Raw genomic sequence first — 23,398 nt, 5'->3', positions numbered from 1 at the left:
TTTATCTCTGATAATCTTTCTAGTTCTGAAGTCTGCTTTGTCTAAAATCAATGTAGTTATTTCAACATTTTCTTTTTTGAATGTTAGAAATTTCTTTATTATTACTTATTATTAAGTACCAACTAAATATGAAAAAATTTGAAGCCACCCTTCCACAACCCACTGTCCACTCCCACACTCAAGTCCCATACTTAGCTTCCGGCAGTTTGTCAAAATTAGCATTTAAGTGTTCCTTCCAGCTTATGGCTCTAGCAGCTCTTACTTGCTGTCTTTCTCTTGCTTGTCCCAGATTTGAAATGGCAGTTTGTCCTGTGACCTCAGTTTTCTAATGGATCCAAGGAAGCTTTGCTTTTTGGTTTGTCCAGCCTTTTCTTCTTATAGGGAAGAAGGTGATAATGTCCATGCTCTTTAGCTGGTAACAGAAGTTTAATTATTTGTCTTTTTATTATTGACTTGTAAGAGTTCCTCATTTAATCTGGATAATCAACTATTGTAAATATTTTCTCATCCTGTGGATTTTACTTTTTCATGGTATCATTTTCAGTGCATTTAAAATTTCAATGTATTTAACTGATATTCTTTTAACTGTTCAACTATTTTTTTCTTCTTTCACGTATGCTTTTACTGTTGTATCAGAAACCATCCTTAATCCAAGGACATGAAGATTTACTCCTTTGTTTTATGCTAAGAGTTTTATAGTTTTAGTTCTTATATTTAGGTCTACAATCCATTTTGAATTGAGTTTTGTGTATGGTGTGAGGTTGGGGTCCAACTTCATTCTTTCACATTTTGATATCTAATTTTCCCAACACTATTTATTGAAAAGACTATCCTATCCCTGTTTAAATCTTATTACTTGCTGTTGGAAATATTTTAAGTATTGACTTTTCATTCTTTGCACTTTAAAGTATTGCCTTTCACTGTGTTTGTGTGCAAATTTGATAAGCATGTTGTCTCTATATTGAGGTTCAAAGCAGTCTTCAATCCTGTAAGGTATTAGTTGTTGTTCAGTAGCCAAGTTGTGTCTGACTCTTTGTGACCCTGTGGACTGCAGCATGCCAGGCTTCCCTGTCCCTCAACATCTCTTGGATTTTGCCCAAGTTCATGTCCATTGAACCAGTGACGCCATCCAACCATCTCATCCTCTGTCACCCTCTTCTGCCTTCAGTCTTTACCAGCATCACAGTCTTTTCCAAAAAATTGGCTATTTGCATTAGGTGGCCAAAGTATTGGAGCTTCAGCTTCAGCATCAGTCTTTCCAATGTGTATTCAGCATTGATTTCCCTTAAGATTGACTGGTTTGATCTCCTTGCACTCCAAGGGACTCTCAAGAGTCACCACAGTTTGAAAGTATCAGTTCTTTGGCACTCTGCCTTCTTTATAGTCCAGCTCTCACATCTGTACATGACTACTGGAAAGACCATTGCCTTGACTATCCAGGCCTTTTTGTGGCAAAGTGATGTCTTTGCTTTTAACACTCTGTCTAGGTTTGTCATAGCTTTCCTGCCATGAAGCAGCCATCTTCTAATTTCATGTCTGCAGTCACCATCTGCCATTTTAGAGTCCAAGAAGAGGAAATCTGTCACTGCTTCCACCTTTTCCCCTTCTGTTTGCCATGAAGTGATGGGGCCAGATGCCATGATCTTAGTTGTTTCAATAATGAGTATTAAACCATTTAAAAATTTTCCTCCTTCACCCTGCTTTAGTAGTGAAGGTACTAGTAATACCTTCACTACTAAGATAGTAGTAGTACTTGGCAAACTTATAAAAGTATCTTTAAGACCCTTCAAGGCAGGGTTGTGATGGTTGTATTAAGAGCTGTCTTAATTTTGAGTAGAATGAGAGGTGCCAGGCTATGTTTGGAAGAGGTCACAAAATTACATATGGTAAACTTAGTTTTCCTGTTAGCATGACAGAATATCTGACATTCCTTTGGGATAAAGAAAACCTCTATTAAAAATGGACATCTTATTTGAATAAGTTACCACAGTGCACATTAGTATTGAGTTACATGCTAATTCAGAATTAACTGTTAGTTTAACTGTCAACCACTAGACCATTCAGGTATGACCTAAATCAAATCCCTTATGGTTATACAGTGGAAGTGAGAAATAGATTTAAGGGACTAGATCTGATAGACAGAGTGCCTGATGAACTATGGATTGGAAGTTCCTGACATTGTATAGGAGACAGGGATCAAGACTATCCCCAAGAAAAAGAAATGCAAAAAGGCAAAATGGCTGTCTGAGGAGGGCTTACAAACAGCTGTGAAAAGAAGAGAAGCAAAAAGCAAAGGAGAAAAGGAAAGATATACCCATATGAATGCAGAGTTCCATAGAATAGCAAGGAGAGATAAAAAGCCTTCCTCAGCGATCAGTGCAAAGAAATAGAGGAAAGCAATAGAATGGGAAAAACTAGAGATCTCTTGAAGAAAATTAGAGATAACAAGGGAACATTTCATGCAAAGATGGGCTCAATAAAGGACAGAAATGGTATGGATCAAACAGAAGCAGAAGATATTAAGAAGAGGTGGCAAGAATATACTGAAGAACTGTACAAAAAAGATCTTCATGACCCAGATAATCACGATGGTGTGATCACTCACCTAGAGCCAGACATCCTGGAATGGGAAGTCAAGTTGGCCTTGGGAAGCATCACTATGAACAAAGCTGGTGGAGGTGATGGAATACCAGTTGAGCTATTTCAAATCCTGGAAGATGATGCTGTGAAAGTGCTGCGCTCAATATGCCAGCACATTTGGAAAACTCAGCAGTGGCCACAGGACTGGAAAAGGTCAGTTTTCATTCCAATCCCAAAGAAAGGCAATGCCAAAGAATGCTCAAACTACCGCACAATTGCACTCATCTCACATGCTAGTAAAGTAATGCTCAAAATTCTCCAAGCCAGGCTTCAGCAATACATGAACTGTGAACTTCCAGATGTTCAAGCAGGTTTTAGAAAAGGCAGAGGAACCAGAGATCAAGTTGCCAACATCCTCTGGATCAACAAAAAAGTAAGAGAGTTCCAGAAAAACATCTATTTCTGCTTTATTGACTATGCCAAAGCCTTTGACTGTGTGGATCACAATAAACTGTGGAAAATTCTGAAAGAGATGGGAATACCAGACCACCTGACCTGCCTCTTGAGAAATCTGTATGCAGGTCAGGAAGCAACAGTTAGAACTGGACATGGAACAACAGACTGGTTCCAAATAGGAAAAGGAGTTCGTCAAGGCTGTATATTGTCACCCTGCTTATTTAACTTATATGCAGAGTACATCATGAGAAACGCTGGGCTAGAGGAAGCACAAGCTGGAATCAAGATAGCCGGGAGAAATATCAATAACCTCAGATATGCAGATGACACCACCGTTACGGCAGAAAGTGAAGAAGGACTAAAGAGCTTCTTGATGAAAGTGAAAGTGGAGAGTGAAAAAGTTGGCTTAAAGCTCAACATTCAGAAAACGAAGATATGGCATCCAGTCCCATCACTTCATGGCAAATAGATGGGGAAACAGTGGCTGGTTTTATTTTTTTGGGCTGCAAAATCACTGCAGATGGTGATTGCAGCCATGAAATTAAAAGATGCTTACTCCTTGGAAGGAAAGTTATGACCAACCTAGATAGCATATTCAGAAGCAGAGACATTACTTTGCCAACAAAGGTTCATCTAGTCAAAGCTATGGTTTTTCCAGTAGTCATGTATGGATGTGAGAGTTGGACTGTAAAGAAAGCTGAGTGCAGAAAAATTGATGCTTTTGAACTGTGGTGTTGGAGAAGACTCTTGAGAGTCCCTCGGACTGCAGGGACATCCTAGGAGTCCATCCTAAAGGAGGTCAGTCCCAGGTGTTCATTGGAAGGACCGATGTTAAAGCTGAAACTCCAATACTTTGGCCACCTGATACAAAGAGCTGACTCATTTGAAAAGACCCTGATGCTGGGAAAGATTGAAGGCAGGAGGAGCATGGGATGACAGAGGGTAATTGGTTGGACAGCATCACCAACTCAATGGACCTGAGTTTAGGTGGACTCCGGGAGTTGGTGATGGACAGGGAGGCCCGGCTTACTGCGGTTCATGGTGTCGCAAAGAGTCGGACACGACTGAGCAACTGAACTGAACTGAAGAAGAATCCTTTGAGGGGAGACACAGTTGGAATTGGAAAGGGGGTATATTTAGATAGCCTTTGTGACAGGGGTGACCTCAGGCACTCTGCCTTCCTATCTATATTTCATTTCATACCAAGTATAGTTGACCTTTGAACAACATGCGTTTGAATTGTCTGAGTCTACATATACATAGATTTTTTTCAATAAATACTACAATACTACGCAGTCTGGTTGGTTGAAGCCACAGATGACAAATCGAGGATATGGAATGTCAATTACGATACTTGAGCATCTGTGGATTCAGGTGTCTGTGGTGGGTCCTAGAATCAATTCTCCATGGATACCGAGGGACAACTGTATTCGTACTTATACTTATTATTTTGAAGCTATCATGGCCTCCTTTCTGTTTCTCAGTAAGCCTTCTCTTAGTGGCAACCCACTCCAGTACCCTTGCCTGGAAAATCCCATGGATGGAGGGGCCTGTTAGGCTACAGTCCATGGGGTTTCAAAGAATCAGACACGAATGAGCGACTTCTCTCTCTCTAATTTCAGTTCAGTCATCTCTGACTCTTGTGACCCCACGGACTGCAGCATGCCCAGGCTTCCCTGTCCATCACCAACTCCCAGAGCTTGCTCAAACTCATGTCCATTGATTCGGTGATGCCATCCAGCCATCTCATCCTCTGTCGTCCCCTTCTCCTCCTGCTTTCAATCTTTCCCAGCCTTAGGGTCTTTCCCAGTGAGTCCGTTCTTCGCATCAGGTGGCCAAAGTATTGGAGCTTCAGCTTTAGCATCAGTCCTTCCAATGAATATTCAAGGTTGATTTCTTTTCGTATTAACTGGTTTGATCTCCTTGAAGTCCAAGGACTCTCAAAAGTCTTCTCCAGCACCACAGTTCAAAGCATCAATTTTTCACTGATGAGCCTTCTTTATGGTCCAACTCTTAAATCATACATAACTACTGGGAAAACCATAGCTTTGACTACATGGACCTTTGATGGCAAAGTAATGTCTCTTCTTTTTAATATGCTGTCTAGGTTTGTCATTGTTTTTCTCCCAAGGAGCAAGCGTCTTTTATAAAAATTTTCACGGTTGCAGTCACCATCTGCAGTGATTTTGGAGTGCAAGAAAATCAAGTCTCTCACTGTTTCCATTGTTTCCTCATCTGTTTGCCATGAAGTGATGGGACCAGATGCCATGATCTTCGTTTTCTGAATGTTGAGTTTTAAGCCAACTTTTTCACTTTCCTCTTTCACCTTCATCAAGAGGTTGTTTAGTTCCTCTTCACTTTCTGCCATAAGGGTGGTGTCATCTCTATATCTGAGGTTATTGATATTTCTCCTGGCAATCTTGATTCCAGCTTGTGCTTCCTCCAGCCCAGCGTTTCTCATGATGTACTCTGCACATAAGTTAAATAAGCAGGGTGACAATACACAGCCTTGACGTACTCCTTTCGCAGTTTGGAACCAGTCTGTTGTTCCATGTCCAGTTCTAACTGTTGCTTCCTGACCTGCATACAGATTTCTCAGGAGGCAGGTCAGGTGATCTGGTATTCCCATCTCTTCAAGAATTTTCCACAGTTTGTTGTAATCCACACGGTCAAAGGCTTTGATGTAGTCAGTAAAGCAGAAGTAGATGTTTTTGTGTGATTTTCTTTTTCTATGATCTAACAGATGTTGGCAATTTGATCTCTGGTTCCTGTGCCTTTTCTAAATCCAGTTTGAACATCTGGAAATTCTTGGTTCATGTACTGTTGAAGCCTCCTGCTGCTGCTGCTAAGTCGCTTCAGTCGTGTGTGACTCTGTGCGACCCCATAGACCGCTAGCTTGGAGAATTTTGGGCATTACTTTGCTACTACTCATGTGAGATGAGTGCAGTTGTATCTGTGGACACACACTCCTGGAGGGCACAGACAAAACCTTATGCGTACCAGGACCCACGAGAAAGGAGCAGTGACCCCACTAGAAACTATGCCAGCCTTCTCTTACGTCTTGGTTTTTGATTGGATTGGCCAAGAAGATTGTTCGAAATATCATCTGGAAGAATCCTAACAAACTTCTTGTCCAACTCAGTATTTGCTATTTCTTCTACATGAAGTTCTTTCTCCCCAGTTCTTTCCATGATTTGCTCATCATCATTAAATCCAAATGTCGATTGAATCCATATTGCCTCCTGCCTTCTCAGCATCTTTTCCATTGCTTATTCCAATAGATGATCCTAATTTACTTTGTTCTGTATTATTTAACACATCCTTAAGAATGTTAGGTCTAAAAAAATTGGGCCTACATTCATCTCAGTAACTGTTTAGTCTCTAGTTCCCATTACGATTTCTGTCACGTAGTAGGGACTCATTAAATTAATATTTGTTGAGTCTATGAATGGCAGGTGATACCTTTAGGAGTCAGCCATATGAAGGCAGGGGATAAGTGCTAAGACCTAAAGTGGGAAGGAACTTTCCATGACTAAAGAGCTGTAATGAAAAAGTGACAGATGCAAGGGTGTGTCAGGCATTTAAGTCATGGCAGGGAGTTTGGATTTTATTTGAATTTTAGTTAAAATACTTTAGTCTGGAGCTTTAATGTAATCCAACTTAGCTTTCCAAAAGATTTCTTTGGCTGCTCAGTTAGTAGATCAGGGAGGAGAAGACTGGAAGAAGGAGATGGGCTGCTGCTGCTGCTAAGTCGCTTCAGTCGTGTCCGACTCTGTGCGACCCCATAGACGGCAGCCCACCAGGCTCCGCCGTCCCTGGGATTCTCCAGGCAAGAACACTGGAGTGGGTTGCCATTTCCTTCTCCAATGCAGGAAAGTGAAAAGTGAAAGTGACGTCGCTGGAGACTGTTATAATAGGTGAGATCATGGCTTGTATTAGGTTTGTAAAATGGATGTAGAGAGATAGATGTGGGATTTATTTTGAAAGTGAGATTGACATGACTTGGTAATGAGAGGAATGAAGAAGCAGAGATGAATCAAGGATGATAACCAGATTTTTTGTTTGTGCAACTTAGTAGAAGGTGGTGTTCTTCAGAAATGGGAAATCTGAATAAGAAACAATTTTGCAGGAGACATTAGGAATTCCACTTGGGTCACATTTTAAGATACTGATAGAATTCCACAAGGAAATATCAAAGAGTTGGATTCAAAATCAGGAATTAGAGGAGACATTTGGGTTGGGATAGAAATTTGGGAGACTTTCAGTATATAGATGCTATTTAAATCCTTGGCAATAAGAGTGAGTGGCAAAGAATCAGAGAAAAAAGCTCAGAATTTGGGGAATTTCCAGCATTTAAATGTCAAGTAGAAGAGTGGCAACCGAAAAGGATTTGAAGGATTGGCCATAGAAAGAACACCTGAAGTGTGTAATGTCTTGACAATCAAGCTTTCATGGGGCAGCCGGAAGGGTAAAAAGTTGCTTCTAATACATACTGCATTTTCAGAAACATATAATATGCAAGGGCGCTAGTGGTAAAGTCCCCGCCTGCCAATGCAGGAAACGTGAGACATGGGTTCGATCCCTGGGTCAGGAAGATAACCTGGAAATGGCAGCCCGCCCCAGTGTTGTTGCCTGGAGAATCACATGGACAGAGGGAACCTAGTGGGTTACAGTCTATAGGGTTGCAAAGAGTCAGACACAACTAAAGCGACTTAGCACACACACATAATATGCAAAATGAGAAAAACCTTTTAGAGGACAGATGAATATGCTTGAAGGGTTTTAAAAAAGAAGTATGTTTACATGCCTAGCAGAAATAAATGAGAGGTAGGCCTTGGAGTTGGCAGTAATTATTCTTCGTTTTGATGTTATTAGAAACTTTGATTTTTTCAATAATGTTAGGAAGTAGTTTTTTCAACTGTGACTTGAAGGAAAAAGTAATTTTTTTTCCTCCTTTTTTGATGAGAGTAATGGTATTAGTGTCACCTACTGGCAAAATGAGATATTGCAGCCTTTTTTTTTTTTTTTTAATGAGGAAGTGAACAAAATAACCTAATTAGAGAAAAAGAACATTTCTGGGGGAATTTTTGGCATGGGTCAGCCTTACCATGGTTATGAGGTCCTGCATTCTTCAGCACTGGTCTGCTTGTCCGCTGAGAGGGCTCAAACCTTGTGCGCACCAGGACCCAGAGACCTCCACAGAGACTGAGCCAGAATTGTGTTTGAGTGTCTCTTGTGAAATTATGGGTCAGCAGTGGCCTGCCTCGGGGGCAGGGGCTCTGGGTGCAGCCGACCTGGGTATGGCATAAGCCTTCTTGGAGGAGGTTGCCATTCACCCCATCATAGAGCCACCAGAACTTACATAGGACTGGGGAAGCAGACTCTTGGAGGGCACAAACAGAACCTTGTGTGCTCCAGGATCCAGGAGAGAGGAGTAGTGACCCTACAAAAGACTGACCCAGACTTGCCTGTGAGTGTCCAGGGGTCTCTGACAGAGGCATGGGTGGACAGTAGCCTGCTGCAGGGTCAGGGGCACTGAGTGCAGCAGTGCCTGCATGGGACCTTTCAAAGAAGGTCCCCATTATCTTCATTACCTCCACCGTAGTTTGGCCTCAGGTCAAACAACAGGGAGGGAACACAGCCCTGCCCATCAACAAAATTTGATTAAAGGTTTATTGAGCATGGCCCATCAGACCCAGTTTCCCCCTCAATCTGTCTCTCCCATCAGGAAGTGTCCATAAGCCTCTTATCCTGATCGATCAGAGGGCAGACAGAATGGAAACCACAATCACAGAAAACTAACCAAACTAATCACAGAGATCACAGCCTTGTCTAGCTCAGTGAAATGGTGAGCCATGCCATGTAGGGCCACCCAAGATGGACGGGTCATCTTGGAGAGTTCTTACAAAACGTGGTCCACTCAAGAAGGGAATGGCAAACCACTTCAGTATTCTTGCCTTGAGAACCCCATGAGCAGTATGAAAAGGCAAGAAGATAGGACACTGAAAGATGAACACCCCAGGTCGGTAGGTGCCCAAAATGCTACTGGAAAAGAGTGGAGAAATAACTCCAAGAAGAATGAAGAGATGGAGCCAAAGCAAAAACAACACCCAGTTGTGATGTGACGGGTAATGGAAGTAAAGTCTGATGTTATAAAGAGCAGTATTGCATAGGAACCTGCAATGTTAGGTCCACGAATCAAGGCAAATTGGAAGTGGTCAAACAGGCGATGGCAAGAGTGAACATTGACATTTTAGGAATCAGTGAACTAAAATGGACTGGAATGGGTGAATTTAACTCAGATGACCATTCTATCTACTACTGTAGGCAAGAATCCCTTAGAAGAAATGGAATAGCCATCATAGTCAACAAAAGAGTCCAAATGCAGTACTTGGATGCAATCTCAAAAGCGACAGAATTATCTCTGTTTGTTTCCAAGGCAAACCGTTCAGTATCACGATAATCCAAGTCTATGCCCTGGCCAGTAATGCTGAAGAAGCTGAAGTTGAATGGTTCTATGAAGACTACAAGACCTTCTAGAACTAACCCCCTCAAAAGATGTTCTTTTCATTATAGAGGACTGGAATGCAAAAGTAGGAAGTCAAGAGATACCTGGAGTAACAGGCAAATTTGGCCTTGGAGTACAAGATGAAGCCGGTCAAAGGCTAACAGAGTTATGCCAAGAAAACGCACTGGTCATAGCAAACACCCTCTTCCAACAACACAAGAGAAGACTCTACACATGGACATCACCACATGGTCAATACCAAAGTCAGAATGATTTTATTCTTTGCAGCCAAAGATGGAGAAGCTCTATACAGGGAGCAAAAACAAGACCGGGAGCTGACTGTGGCTCAGATCATGAACTCATTGCTAAATTCAGACTTAAATTGAAGAAAGTAGGGAAAACCATTAGACCATTCAGGTATGACCTAAATCAAATCCCTTATGATTATACAGTGGAAGTGACATAGAATCAAAGGATTAGATCTGATAGACAGAGTGCCTGAAGAACTATGGACAGAGGTCCGTGACGTTGTACAGGAGGCAGGGGATCAAGACCATCCCCAAGAAAAAGAAATGCAAAAAGGTAAAATGATTGCCTGAGGAGGCCTTATAAATAGCTGAGAAAAGAAGAGAAGTGAAAGGCAAAGGAAAAAGGAAAGATATACCCATTTGAATGCAGCATTCCAAAGAATATCAAGGAGAGATAAGAAAGCCTTCCTCAGTGACCAATGCAAAGAAATAGAGGAAAACAATAAAATGGGAAAGACTAGAGATCTCTTCAAGAAAATTAGAGGTGCCAAGGGAACATTTCATACAAAGATGGGCTCAATAAAGGACAGAAATGGTATGGACCTAACAGAAGCAGAAGATATTAAGAAGAGGTGGCAAGAATACACAAAAGAACTATACAAAAAAGATCTTCATGACTCAGATAACCATAATGGTGTGATCACTCACCTAGAGCCAGACATCTTGGAATACGAAGGCAAGTGGACCTTAAGAAGCATCACTACAAACAAAGCTAGTGGAGGTGATGGAATTCCAGTTGAGCTGTTTCAAATCCTAAAAGATAATACTGTGAAAGAGTCGCGCTCAGTATGCCAGCAAATTTGCAAAACTCAGCAGTGGCCACAGGACTGGAAAAGGTCAGTTTTCATTCCAGTTCCAAAGAAAGGCAATCCCAAAGAATGTTCAAACTATCACTATCACACAGTTGCACTCGTCTCACATGCTAGCAAAGTAATACTCAAAATTCTCCAAGCCAGGCTTCAACCGTATGTGAACTGTGAACTTCCAGATGTTCAAGCTGGTTTTAGATAAGGCAGAGGGACCAGAGATCAAATTGTCAACATCTGCTGGATCATCACAAAAGCAAGAGAGTTCCAGAAAAAAATCTGCTTTATTGACTACGCCACAGCCTTTGACTGTGTGGATCACCACAAACTGCGGAAAATTCTGAAAGAGATGGGAATACCAGACCACCTGACCTGCCTCTTGAGAAACCTGTATGCAGGTCAGGAAGCAACAGTTAGAACTGGACATGGAACAACAGTCTGGTTCCAAATAGGAAAAGGAGTACATCAAGGCTGTATATTGTCACCCTGCTTATTTAACTTATATGCAGAGTACATCATGAGAAACGCTGGGCTAGAGGAAGCACAAGCTGGAATCAAGATTGCCGGGAGAAATATCAATAACCTCAGATATGCAGATGACACCACCCTTATGGCAGAAAGTGAAGAAGAACTAAAGAGCCTCTTGATGAAAGTGAAAGAGGAGAGTGATGGCATCCAGTCCCATCATTTCGTGGCAAATAGATGGGGAAATAGTGGAAACAGTGGCTGACTTTATTTTTTTGGGGTGCAAAATCACTGCAGATGGTGACTGCAGCCATGAAATTAAAAGACTCTTACTCCTTGGAAGAAAAGTTATGACCAACCTAGACAGCATATTCAAAAGCAGAGACATTACTTTGTCAACAAAGGTCCGTCTAGTCAAGGCACCGTTTTTCCAGTAGTCATGTATGAATGTGAGAGTCGGACTATAAAGAAAGCTGAGTGCAGAAAAATTTATGCTTTTGAACTGTGGTGTTGTAAAAGAGTCTTGAGAGTTTTTGGACTGCAAGGAAATCAAACCAGTCAATCCTCAAGGAAATCAATCCTGAATATTCATTGGAAGGACTAATGTTGAAGCTGAAACTCCAATACTTTGGCTACCTTATGCCAAGAACTGAGTCATTGGGAAAGACCCTGATGCCGGGAAAGATTAAAGGCATCATCAATTCGATGGACATGAATTTTGAGTAAAGTTCGGGAGTTGGTGATGAATAGGGAAGCCTGGAGTGCTGCAGTCCATGGGGTTGGAAAGAGTTGGGTATGACTGAGCAACTATACTAAACTGAACTTGTCTTACCTCCCTGTCTTATTATCCCCTTTGTCGCTGAGCAGATTGTTTAACCTAAGGTTCCTTTTTTAAATCTTCCTGCTTTCAGCTCAAATATTTCCCTTTCAGAGAGTCTTTTCCTACTACCTCCCTTATAGTCATCTGTATACTACTCCTTACAGCTCCTCTTTGTTATATTAGGGCTGTTGTGTTTTCTTCATAGCCTGTTGAATGATTTGGGATTTCCTTCCTTACTTGCTTGCTTGTTTCCTCACAAGCTGTAAGCTCCAGGAGAGGAGGCATCTTGTTTGCCTTATTCACTCATGTAACCCCAAATGTTGAGTATAGTGACTCTTATGTAGTGTACATGTTCAGTTTAATTTAGTTGTGTGAATATTTGGGTTTCTGGAAGTGGTAGAGAATGTTGAGTTTCTATGGTGTGAAGTGAAAGTGAGTTGCTCAGTTGTGTCCGATTCTTTGTGACTCCATGGACTTTACAGTCCATAGATTTTTCTAGGCCAGAATATTGGAGTGGGTAGCCTTTTCCTTCTCCAGAGGATCTTCTCAACCCAGGGATTGAACCCAGGTCTCTCACATTGCAGGCAGATTCTTTTCCAGCTGAGCCACCAGGGAAACCCAAGAATACTGGAGTGGGTAGCCTATCCCTTCTCCAGCGGATCTTCCTGTCTCAGGAATCAAACCGGGGTCTCCTATATTGTAGGTGGTTTCTTTACCAGCTGAGCTTCTAGAGATCTATATAGAAAACAGTATTGAGATCTATATATAGAACACAGTATTTGAATACTGCTGCATGAGTGCAATATAAAGCTTTGCTCCCCTTGGCACGCCTGCCCCAACTCCCCATTTTCTGCTTCCTATAGATAAGTGGTTTTGTGTTTGGAAAGGAAAAGATACATGGCTTAGAATGTTGAATTCTGTATTAATCTGTCAACTTAAGTGACACATAAAAAATATTTTAAGGTACAGTGCTTATTAGTGTGAGGAGATAAGTTATGCAGACATTTGGATTTGGTTATAAAGTCACCAGTGAATGTATTTTTGTTTGTGTGTGAATTTGTACATACTTCTAGCTTATTTCTTATTTGTTTTCTATATTTATAAAAAGGACAAAAAGTATTTCTCAGAGAAATATAGAGAGTGCCTTATAGTAGTAAATCCTTTTAGTTGAGATGGGCAGGTTTGTGGTGGTGTTCAGAGAACAATATGGTTCGTTTAGTCTGGAAACTCAGGGTACATCTCTATTATGTGGCCCAGTCCAAGAAGGTAGACTCCCTAGTTTTGAGATGATTATCTAGCCAGCAGAATTCTTTGCCTGAACCATGTTTAAAGGCCCCCCCAAAATTGATCCAGGTACTCAATAGTTCATGTTTTTATTCACCAGTTTTTTTCTTAATCTTTGTGGTTTTGACCAGGTGGATGTGGAAAGAGAAGTTTGCAGAACTGAAATGGAGGTCAGAGCTTCATTACAGAAGGTTAGTGGGTCATCGGATTCTGTGACTACACTCAACAGTGAAGAATTTGTTTTGGTTCCTCAGCATGGAGGTGATACTTCTACAAAAGATGATGAAAAACCTGAACTGAAGGTATTTTTTCCTTTTCTACAAATGATATTATTTTAAATTATTCTTTTTAACTAGGTGCAACTTACCTTAGGAAGTGTATACAATCCAAAGTTTTTTCTTAAGTACTCACTTTGAGAATAGAATCAATGTTTGATTTATCCAGAGACATAATTGTTAGGTTTGTTATTTTTAAATTTTTTTATTTTTGGTTGTTTATCTTTTAGAATTCAGAAATAAGAAATAGGAGGGAAAAAAGAAGAGAAAGGATAATTGGCAAGTTAGACTTAATGGTTAAATCTTACAGCAGTTTAATTTATCTGGATACTTTTGTCTCTCTCACTGCTGCTGGGTTTTAAAAATTACTTATATAAATATGTAGTTATGTATTACTTTCACTTGAGAGACTTTGCTTTATGATTTTTATGCTTTAAGTCAGCTTGTAGCATTCATCTGTGTGATTAACACTTGTCTGAATATTTTTTAAGTATAGGTTTTGTAATTTTAGTCATTGAGTTTTTATTTAGATGTGGTCGTTTTTATTTTTCATTTTTATGTTGCGTTTTTGTTAGGCAGCATAACGTTTGAGTTATCAAAAAAAGTCTTTTCTTTGAAGCTGTGTACCAATTCAGGTATGTATTTGATATATATATGTTTTTTATTGCAAACAGATATATGTATGATGTTTGACCAAATGAAAACTGTTTTCTTATTTATAAATAAAACCAAACAAACCCAGGTATATATCTATGGGAATTGCATAACCACCTTCTAGATATAGGGAGAAAGGAATTAGCCTAAAATGCTGTATATTATTTATGACTTGTATTTAGTATTAGTTATGATACAAAGGTATGTTAGTATGTTAATCTAATAAAATATCAATCTAATAAAAAATTTTACATCTAATTTGTAAAAATTAGATGGTTAAGTAATCATTTTACATTATGTTGAGGATGTATAGTTTTATAATTTCATTAAAATAGTCAATCAGATCAGATCAGATCAGTCACTCAGTCGTGTCCGACTCTTTGTGACCCCATGAATCGCAGCACGCCAGGCCTCCCTGTCCATCACCAACTCCCGGAGTTCACTCAGACTCACGTCCATCGAGTCGGTGATGCCATCCAGGCATCTCATCCTCTGGCATCCCCTTCTCCTCCTGCCCCCAATCCCTCCCAGCATCACAGTCTTTTCCAATGAGTTAGCTCTTCGCATGAGGTGGCCAAAGTACTGGAGTTTCAGCTTCAGCATCATTCCTTCCAAAGAAATTCCAGGGATGATCTCCCTCAGAATGGACTGGTTGGATCTCCTTGCAGTCCAAGGGACTCTCAAGAGTCTTCTGCAACACCACAGTTCAAAAGCATAAATTCTTATGTATACTTAAATAAATAGCTATTTAAATTCATTTAACTCTGTTTTCACATTAATGTGCTTAAGGCATTTATTTACTTATGCTTGGTGTGTCTCACTTGGCTTTTAAGAAAAAGGTCAGCCAACTTAAATATAAGGAAATTACCGATACTCCTTGGCCGCTCAAGCAAAATTTGTAAAGAAATCACAAACATATTTATGTTATGATAACAGAAAATATGACCTTTTAAATGATATTAACACTATATATTGTCTATTTAAACTTATCAATTTTTCTCTTTAAAACACATAAATTTAGGATTACTTGATTTTTAGAATGTGTTACTGAAAGGTAAAAAAAAGAAAAAAACCCCGAAAATCTCTAAGTAAGCTCCTAGGCCAAATATAGTTGGAAACTGCCTTGGGTTTTTCTGGAGAATCCTTTTCTGAAACTAATAGTCCTCTATTGTTTCTTGGTTTTTTAAACTCAGAATTTTCTGTTATATCTCATGAAATTAGGTACAACTAATTCTTGGTATTCAGTAACTATTTTTAAATTTAAATATGTTCTAGAAATGCAGTATTTTGTAGTAGTAGAACCATATTATGATTGAAAGGAATTGTTTTCCTTTGTCTGTAGATAGTTTCTAATGGTGATGAACAACTGGAAAAAGCCATGGAAGAGATTTTGAGAGATTCGGAGAAGGGGCAAAGCAGCCTTCCTGTTGATTGTCCAAGTTCCAGTGAGATTTCAGACCATTCATTTGGAAATATTTCAGCCAGGCAAACAAATAAGCCATCTCTTCAGTTAATTTTGGATCCATCAAATACAGGTACTGTATTGAACTCTTGGAAACTGTAAGAGAAATACTGATGATGAAAATTTTATTAGCTTAATTTTCTAAGATCAAGGCCACCAACTTTACAGTTCTGGTCGAGAGTTCCCACTTTGGTTCTTAAGCTTCTGTTTGTATCTCTACCTGTAAAATCAGTCTCAGTGTTGCTTGAGAACTAGTACTATGTCTGGGTACTCACTTTACTATGGTACTCAGTTTACCCATTAATTTCAACCATGAAATTAAAAGGCGCTTGCTCCTTGGAAGGAAACTGTGACAAAACTAGACAGCGTATTAAAAAGCAGAGATGTCACTTTAACAACAAAGGTCTGTATAGTCAAAACTATGGTTTTTCTAGTAGTCATGTAGGGATGTGAGAGTTGGACCATAGAGAAGTTTGAGCTCTGAAGAACTGATGCTTCAAATTGTGGTGCTGGAGAAGACTCTTGAGAGTCCTTTGGACTGCATGGAGATCAAACCAGTCGATCCTAAAGGAAATTAACCCTGAACGTTCATTGTAAAGACTTTGAAGCTCCAATGCTTTGGCCACCTGATGTGAAGAGCCAAGTCATTGGAAAAGACCCTGATGCTGGGAAAGATTGAAGGCAGAAGGAGAAGCGGGTGGCAGAGGATGAGAAGACTGGAAAATATCACCGACTCAGTGGGCATGAATTTGAGCAAATTCCAGGAGATAGTGGAGGACAGGGGAGCCTGGTGTCCTGCAGTCCATGGGTTCACAGAGTTGGACATGGCTTAGTGACTGAACAATGACTTGGAGTATAGTAGATCTTCAGTAAATGCTTAACAAATGAATAAATTCTTGGGTATCAAAGAATAATTAATATACACATTCTTTTATATGCTGTGCCTTCTTATTCAGTTTAAATACAGTTATTTTAATTTATAGTTTGTGAAAATTCTAAGTAAAATAGCATATCAACTCCATCAGTGTAATAATACTGTAAAAGTGTTTATTACAGTATAATAAATGATAAATACATGCATGAATAAGTAGAATTTATAGTAGGAATACCAGCCTTATAAGTGAAAATGATTTTGGATCAGGAAAAGGCAAACCCACCTCATCCCAACTCCTACTGGTTTAAACACTGGAGGTGTGGTTTGATCTGGGCTCTGGTAATATTTCTTTGTAAACTACTGAGCTTTGATCTTCTCCATGTCATGGCTAGTTAGCAGCAGAAATTGATAAGTAAGGGTAAATGATTTGTTTATACCTGGTGGTTGAGAGAAAGGCTCTGGTGTTTTAACCATGGAACAAAAAGTTGTGAATTTTACTCTGATTGGACCAACTGAACCATTTTGTTGTGGTCAAGGGAATGACATGAATCAATACATGCTGGTCTTGGTTATATTCAGATTCCTCACTAAGTCACTCTGCAGAAGAGATAGCATCCCAATTGATTTAAGGCCGTGTGATCCATTTCTGCAGAGAGGGCAATGGCAACCCACTCCAATACTCTTGCCTGGAAAATGTTATGGGCGGAGGAGCCTGGTAGGCTGCAGTCCATGGGGTCGTGAAGAGTCAAACACGACTGAGTGATGGGGTTGCTAAGAGTCGGACATGACTGAGCGACTTCACTTTCACTTTTCACTTTCATGCATTGGAGAAGGAAATGGCAACCCACTCCAGTGTTCTTGCCTGGAGAATCCCAGGGACGGGGGAGCCTGGTGGGCTGCCGTCTATGGGATCACACAGAGTTGGACATGACTGAAGCGACTTAGCAGCAGCAGCAGCAGCAGATCCATTTCTGAATGTTTATGTAGGCTAAATGTAAATCTAGGCCAAAGTGCTACAAGCTAGCTTGTGCCTCCTGCAGTGTGAGGACACAGCGAAGAGATGCTGTCTAGAAAGTGAGCTCTTATGAGACAGCCAGAGCCTCAGTCGTGGACTTCGCAGCATCCAGAGCTGGGAGAAATAAATGTCTGTTTGTAAGCCATCCATGTGGTATTTTGTTATACAGTAGCCTGAAAGAACTAAGAGGAGACTTTTCAGCTGCCTCTTCATAGTTGCAGTTTTTAAGAGAATTCTTGTGGTGAATTTAAAATAACCCCTAACTTGAATGGTAAGGAACTACCTGGAAAGTGTCTATATTTAAATGGGCTGAAGTGAATATTAAAGATATGTAGTTTGCCAGTGATAAAATTGAATAGATAAATGCTTTTGTTTAAACATCGTCAGTTTAACTTATTGGTTAACTTTTTGGTTTTTGTCATTTGATGATTGTATATCCTGGCTACTTGGATTCAGCTGTACAGGGAATTTTTGCTAGTTTTCGGCAATTTACTAAAATACTGTTTGGTTACATAATGAGTCTTCTCTTTCATGCTCTTTGTTACTCTTTGCATCTTTCTGCTGAGGAAGGGATAATAGAATTGAAGAATGACTTGTATAAAACTGAATTTATATTTATAAAGATATTAGCTTATTGCAGTGGTGTGTGATTTTACTAGGTCTAAAAGTATTGGCTTGCTAAAAAATATTTGCCTCCTTAACCCAGGATTTCCACTCATCATGAGTTTTTGTCTACATGGTGGCTGCAGTTATGATACATTTAGTTGTGGATAGAATAGGATCCAGGTGGTGTCCAGAGATGTGTGTTTGCCATTACTTGGTTGCTGAAAGGATCACTAACTCTAAAAAATTTCATTTATTTACTGATTGATTTGTTTGGTGTATTATTGAGTATCTAGTCTTTTAGAGACTGTTAAAAGTGCTGGGAATAGAAGAAGGATAGAACAATTCTTTCCCTTGAAGAGCTGATACTCTCTATAATTAAGAGCAGAATATACTTCATTTTGCTTTTAATTCATTCTATTTTAGACCTTTTTTAGAGATTAAGACATATTTGGAGCTCAGACCTGGGTTGAAATCCAGGCTCTGTCTGTGGCTTGGGCAAGTTATTCAACTTCTCTAATGGTAAGTTATCTCATCGGTCAAGTAGAGTTAAAATAGAAACAATTTCATAGGGATTTAGAAGCTTAAATGATACCATCTGTATCATCCATAGAAAGTATTTTGTATTAATAAAATGTGTGGCACAAAGTGAGTACCAAGTTAAATGTTTGTCATCATCAATAGTTCTGGAAATCTTGAACCTTAAAATAAAATTGCACACAATTTTAAGTCTGAGCCCGATAGTTACAACACATCTGCTTAAAACGGGCCCTGGGCAGGGTGTAGGCCTTTTCTCTCCACTGATGTACCTAACCCCTGGAATTCTGTGGCGCAGTCAGTGTTCTTTGAATAGTTGTTTTCTTTGAGTACTGTAAAGATGTTGTTCTGCTGTCTTCTTTTCTCCATAGTTTCTGATGAGAAATCTGAGTCATTTGAATCATTTGTTGTTCCCTTGTTTGTAACATGCTGTTTTTCTATGTCTACTTTTAATATTTTCATTTTCCAGCAGTTTGATTATATGGGGATGATTTTCTTTGAATTTATCATTATTGATGTTTATTGAGATTTTTGAATCTGTAAATTTACATCTTTTATGAAATTTGGAAGTTTTTTTTTGTGCATAGTCTTTTCCCCTAACACAACAAAACTGTTACATTTTCCTACAATTCCTAAGACTCTTCATTGTTCCCAATCTTTTTTCTCTCTTCTTTAGTTTGGAAAATTTCTGTTGATCTGTGCTCCAGTTTACTGACTCTTAGTTCTGTTACCTCCTTGCTTTTGAGCCCATCCAGTGAATTTTTAATTTTAGATATTCTCTCTCTCTTGTTTTAAGTTTACCTTGTTCCTTTTTATATTTTCTGTTCCTCAGCTGCAGATTTTAATATTTTCATTCATTCTGAATTTTTTCACCTTTATGCCACAGAGCGTGGTTATAATACCAGTTTTAAAGTTTTTTTCTCATGCTTCCAGCAACTGCATCTTTTGGGGATTGGTATCTGTTGATTGCTTTTTCCCCTTGACAGTTGGTCACCTTTGTTTGATTTTTTGTTGTTGTTGTTAAATAATGGAATTTTTCCCCAGACTTTCTGATTCTTACATTTGAGATTGTGTTTCCAGGTAAAAATCCTCTGAAGGATGTTGATTTTATTTTAGCAGGCAATCCAGTTGGTTGCATCCAGACTGCAAGTTCTGTCTTGCTTTCTGGTTCCAAAGTCAGTCAATTCTAAAACCTTTGCTATGCTTCTTTGGTCTGTTCCACACATGTATAGCATGGTGGTGAACCCCAAGATTTATGTTAGTTCATACACAGAATTAGGGGATTGCCTACTCCAACTGTCCTCCTCACGGTTTCCCCCATACTCTTTGGCTTCTTGGGGCCCATTTTCCTTCTTCCCCTAAGTAGAAAAATGGATTTCTTACTTAGAATTTTTGTTACTTTGTACTGTTATGTGGTCTTGTATGACTAGAGTCAACTTTAGGACAGGGTGGTGAGAGAAAAGAAAGAAAAAAATAGCAGAGGCCTCCTTTTTCTTTTTTGAACCACAAGATCCTTGCCCCTTGCTTGGGTATTTTAACTACTGAGAGGTTTCCTTTCTTCTCCCTGGAGTTGTAGATGCTCTATTTTCTCCCCCAGTCCTCCCCACCCCATGCTCCCCCAACACACACACACACACACACACACACACACACTCTCTCTCACACACACAGTCCTCCCCACCCCCCACCCCATGCTCCCCCAACACACACACACACACACACACACACACACAGTCCTCCCCACCCCCCACCCCCCCACCCCATGCTCCCCCAACACACACACACACGCACACACACACACACACACTCTCACACACACAGTCCTCCACACCCCCCACCCCATGCTCCCCCAACACACACACACACACACACACACACACACACACACACACACACACACACACACACACAGTGGTGCAGCTCTATCACTGGGGCTGGCCTTGTGGTAGAACTGGGAGAGAAGAAAGAGAGAGAGAAAAATGGTATAACTCCCCAAACACCCTGTGGTTTACAAGGACTCCTTTTTCTGTTTGTTTTGGCCAGATATTGGATTTCTCTCACAGTTTTGTTGCTCACTGCACAGTTCTGCAACTTGGGCTGCCCTTAGATCAAATATGAGATATAAAGGATGAAAAAATATAAAAGGAAATTCAGTACTATCCTGGTAGTCCTTCAGGTTTAGACTTCTCTTTCCAATTTGTCTATGGTTATTTGCTTTAAACAAAACAAAACAAAACAAAAACAGTCCTAAGGTAGTAACTTTTTATATTCTGCCCAGTGTTTTCAGTTATTAGATAGAAGCTATCATAGACTTGTTACTTTGGCTTGACTGACTCAGTGTGAGGGTCTTCAGTTCTGCTAGTTTTTGCTTCAGGTGTTTTGAAGCTCTGGTATGAGGGTCATAGCCACTTTTTAAATTACATTTTTCTTATAAATTGACCCTTTTGTTATTGTGAAATGTCTGATTTTCTCCTGTTACTGTTCATTGTTTTGAAGTCTGATTTTTCTGGTACTGATATACCCATTCTGGTTTTCTTACAATTAGTGTTTACATGGTGTATCTGTTTGCATGGTATATCTAATTTATTTCCTCTCTCCCTCCTTTCCTTCCTTCCTCTTTCTTTCATCTTTATGGAAATCTTGGTGGCTGAAGTATAGGTAATAAATTGGAGAAAAGAAGAACTGAAAGTTACTGCTGTAGTAATTTGGGTAATGAGTATGGAGCCAAAGAAAAGTAGGATGGATTCAAGAGTTATTTGAGATATGAATAGTTGAATAAACATCTAATGAATTCAATTTTAGACATACTAACTTATAAGATTTCCAAATGGATATACCCAGCAGTCTGTTGTATTTTAAAGAAGTTAAACAATAAGAAAAAAGTCATATTTATGACTTTTGGTGCTCTTCAGTTTCCCTCTAGTTTCATTTTTCTTTAACATTCTTATTATGTTCTTTACAATATAAGGAACTTCTTTAACATTTGTATTTTCTTATGCAAATTAGAATTAGTTATATTCACCAAGAGAATACTTCATTTTAGCTCTTGCATTTTTTGGCTCTAGAATTTCTTTTGGTTCTTTTTTTTCTGTCTTCCACTTTTCTCCTTTTGTTAGGTGCTTTCCTTTAATTCCTCTACCATATTTATAATAGTTATTTTAAAAGGTCTCATCTACTGATTTTGCCATCTGTCGTTTTTGGATCCATTGGTGTATTGTTTTTGTATTTGGAGTATACAGGGTTTCATGAATCTGTGCATTTCACAGATTTTATAAAATATTTATTTCTTTAGAAAGCTTTTCCTGCACCTTGCCTCTTTTGTAGGACTCCAGTTACACATAAATTAGACCATTTGAACTACTTAATCTACCATGTTCATCAGTCACTGAAGCATAGTTTTACCAGTGGCTCTTGCGTGTAATTGTTTTGCATAAGTACTTGCTCGGTTAACAAAATTCATTCTGTGCACACACACACGTAACATATTAACATTCAGGCTTAAATTGTATTTGTAGTTTTTTCTTTCTTTTTTTTTATATTGTATTTATAGTTTTTTGTCTCTTTTGAAATACATTATACTGAACTGATTCAAAGCAGGGAGAAACATGCTTCAGTGATTGAAGAACATGGTAGATAAAATACTTCATTTTGAATGGCTTTAGTTTTTGAATAGAAAAAAAAGTGGTGAAGGGTGCATGGTTTAGTATAATATTTGAAAGCTGGGGTGGGGAGGTTGAGAATGGCTTTTATGAATTATATATTAATATCCTGTAAGTATAATTTTGCTAATGAGAATTAGAGCATGCCACAAGGATCTAGTTTGGGTGAGACAGGCATGCTTAATATTGTACAGCATGGATATGGGTAACGGGAAGAGTTGGAGACTAGCTGAATGGGGTTTTTAGGTGCGGATGGGGAGGGTGCAGAGGGGAAGCTTTATACTAGCTGATATATGCAGATGAATGCTGTCTAACCACAGTTGGGACTTTGCTACGTGCATCCTCTGCTAGAATTAAAGTGGATTTTTTAAAAAAAGAATTGGGGGAGCAGTCATAGGATAATTCATCAAAATAATTACTTTGAGGAAAACATTTTCATTGGGATACTTACATAGTTTGTAGAAGCCAGCAAGCCAGGATCGAACAAAATAAGGAGTTTGACTTTTGTTGATACTAGTGTGAGATGAAATATCTTAACATTGTTAATTTTTGCTTAGGAAATTAGGCTGCTTAATAAATTTGATGTTATTTTCATTATTTTTTGGCACTTTTACACTGTCTTGGTATAGTTTTTTCTCTTCAATATTTTATATCATTTGAACTCTGTATTTTTGACTTTTTAAAATACGAAGTGTAGACTTTTTTCCCTTTCCTTTAAAGAAGTTATAGATAAGTAAGATAATACTTTGAGAGATCTGCAGTACAAAATGGCCAATTCCAGAACTCATAAGATATAGGATAAACATTAAAATAAATGAAAACACAGAGAGACCTAAATTTTTTAAAACTTGAACACATTCACTGGATCATTGAAAAAGCAAGAGAGTTCCAGAAAACCATCTATTTCTGCTTTATTGACTATGCCAAAGCCTTTGACTGTGTGGATCACAATAAACTAGATCACAATAAAATGAAAAAGAAAGAAAATTCCGAAAGAGATGGGAATACCAGACCACCTGACCTGCCTCTTGAGAACCTGTATGCAGGTCAGGAAGCAACAGATAGAACTGGACATGGAACAACAGACTGATT

The 23,398-nt window shown here is 39.2% G+C and overlaps 1 protein-coding gene across 5 annotated transcripts in view; it reads left to right on the top strand.

Annotated features, from left to right (window-relative positions):
* RABGAP1L (RAB GTPase activating protein 1 like) overlaps window positions 1–23,398 on the top strand; it is a 744,918-nt gene that overhangs the window by 60,975 nt on the left and 660,545 nt on the right. For all 5 annotated transcript variants that reach the window (XM_086343675.1, XM_086343676.1, XM_086343677.1 and 2 more), the window contains exons 2-3: window positions 13,359–13,529; window positions 15,499–15,691. In XM_086343675.1, the coding sequence (XP_086199801.1) occupies window positions 13,392–13,529; window positions 15,499–15,691 (331 nt within the window). In that variant the 5' untranslated portion in view covers window positions 13,359–13,391. The remainder of the gene's footprint in view (window positions 1–13,358; window positions 13,530–15,498; window positions 15,692–23,398) is intronic.

This window comes from Bos grunniens, chromosome 16 (assembly GCF_055505025.1).
Source record: "Bos grunniens cultivar Pamir isolate PY7600 chromosome 16, Bosgru_T2T1.0, whole genome shotgun sequence".
Classification (NCBI taxonomy): Eukaryota; Metazoa; Chordata; class Mammalia; order Artiodactyla; family Bovidae; genus Bos; species Bos grunniens.
Note: the sequence above shows the minus strand (reverse complement) of the source record. Positions and strands in the feature narration are given on the sequence as shown.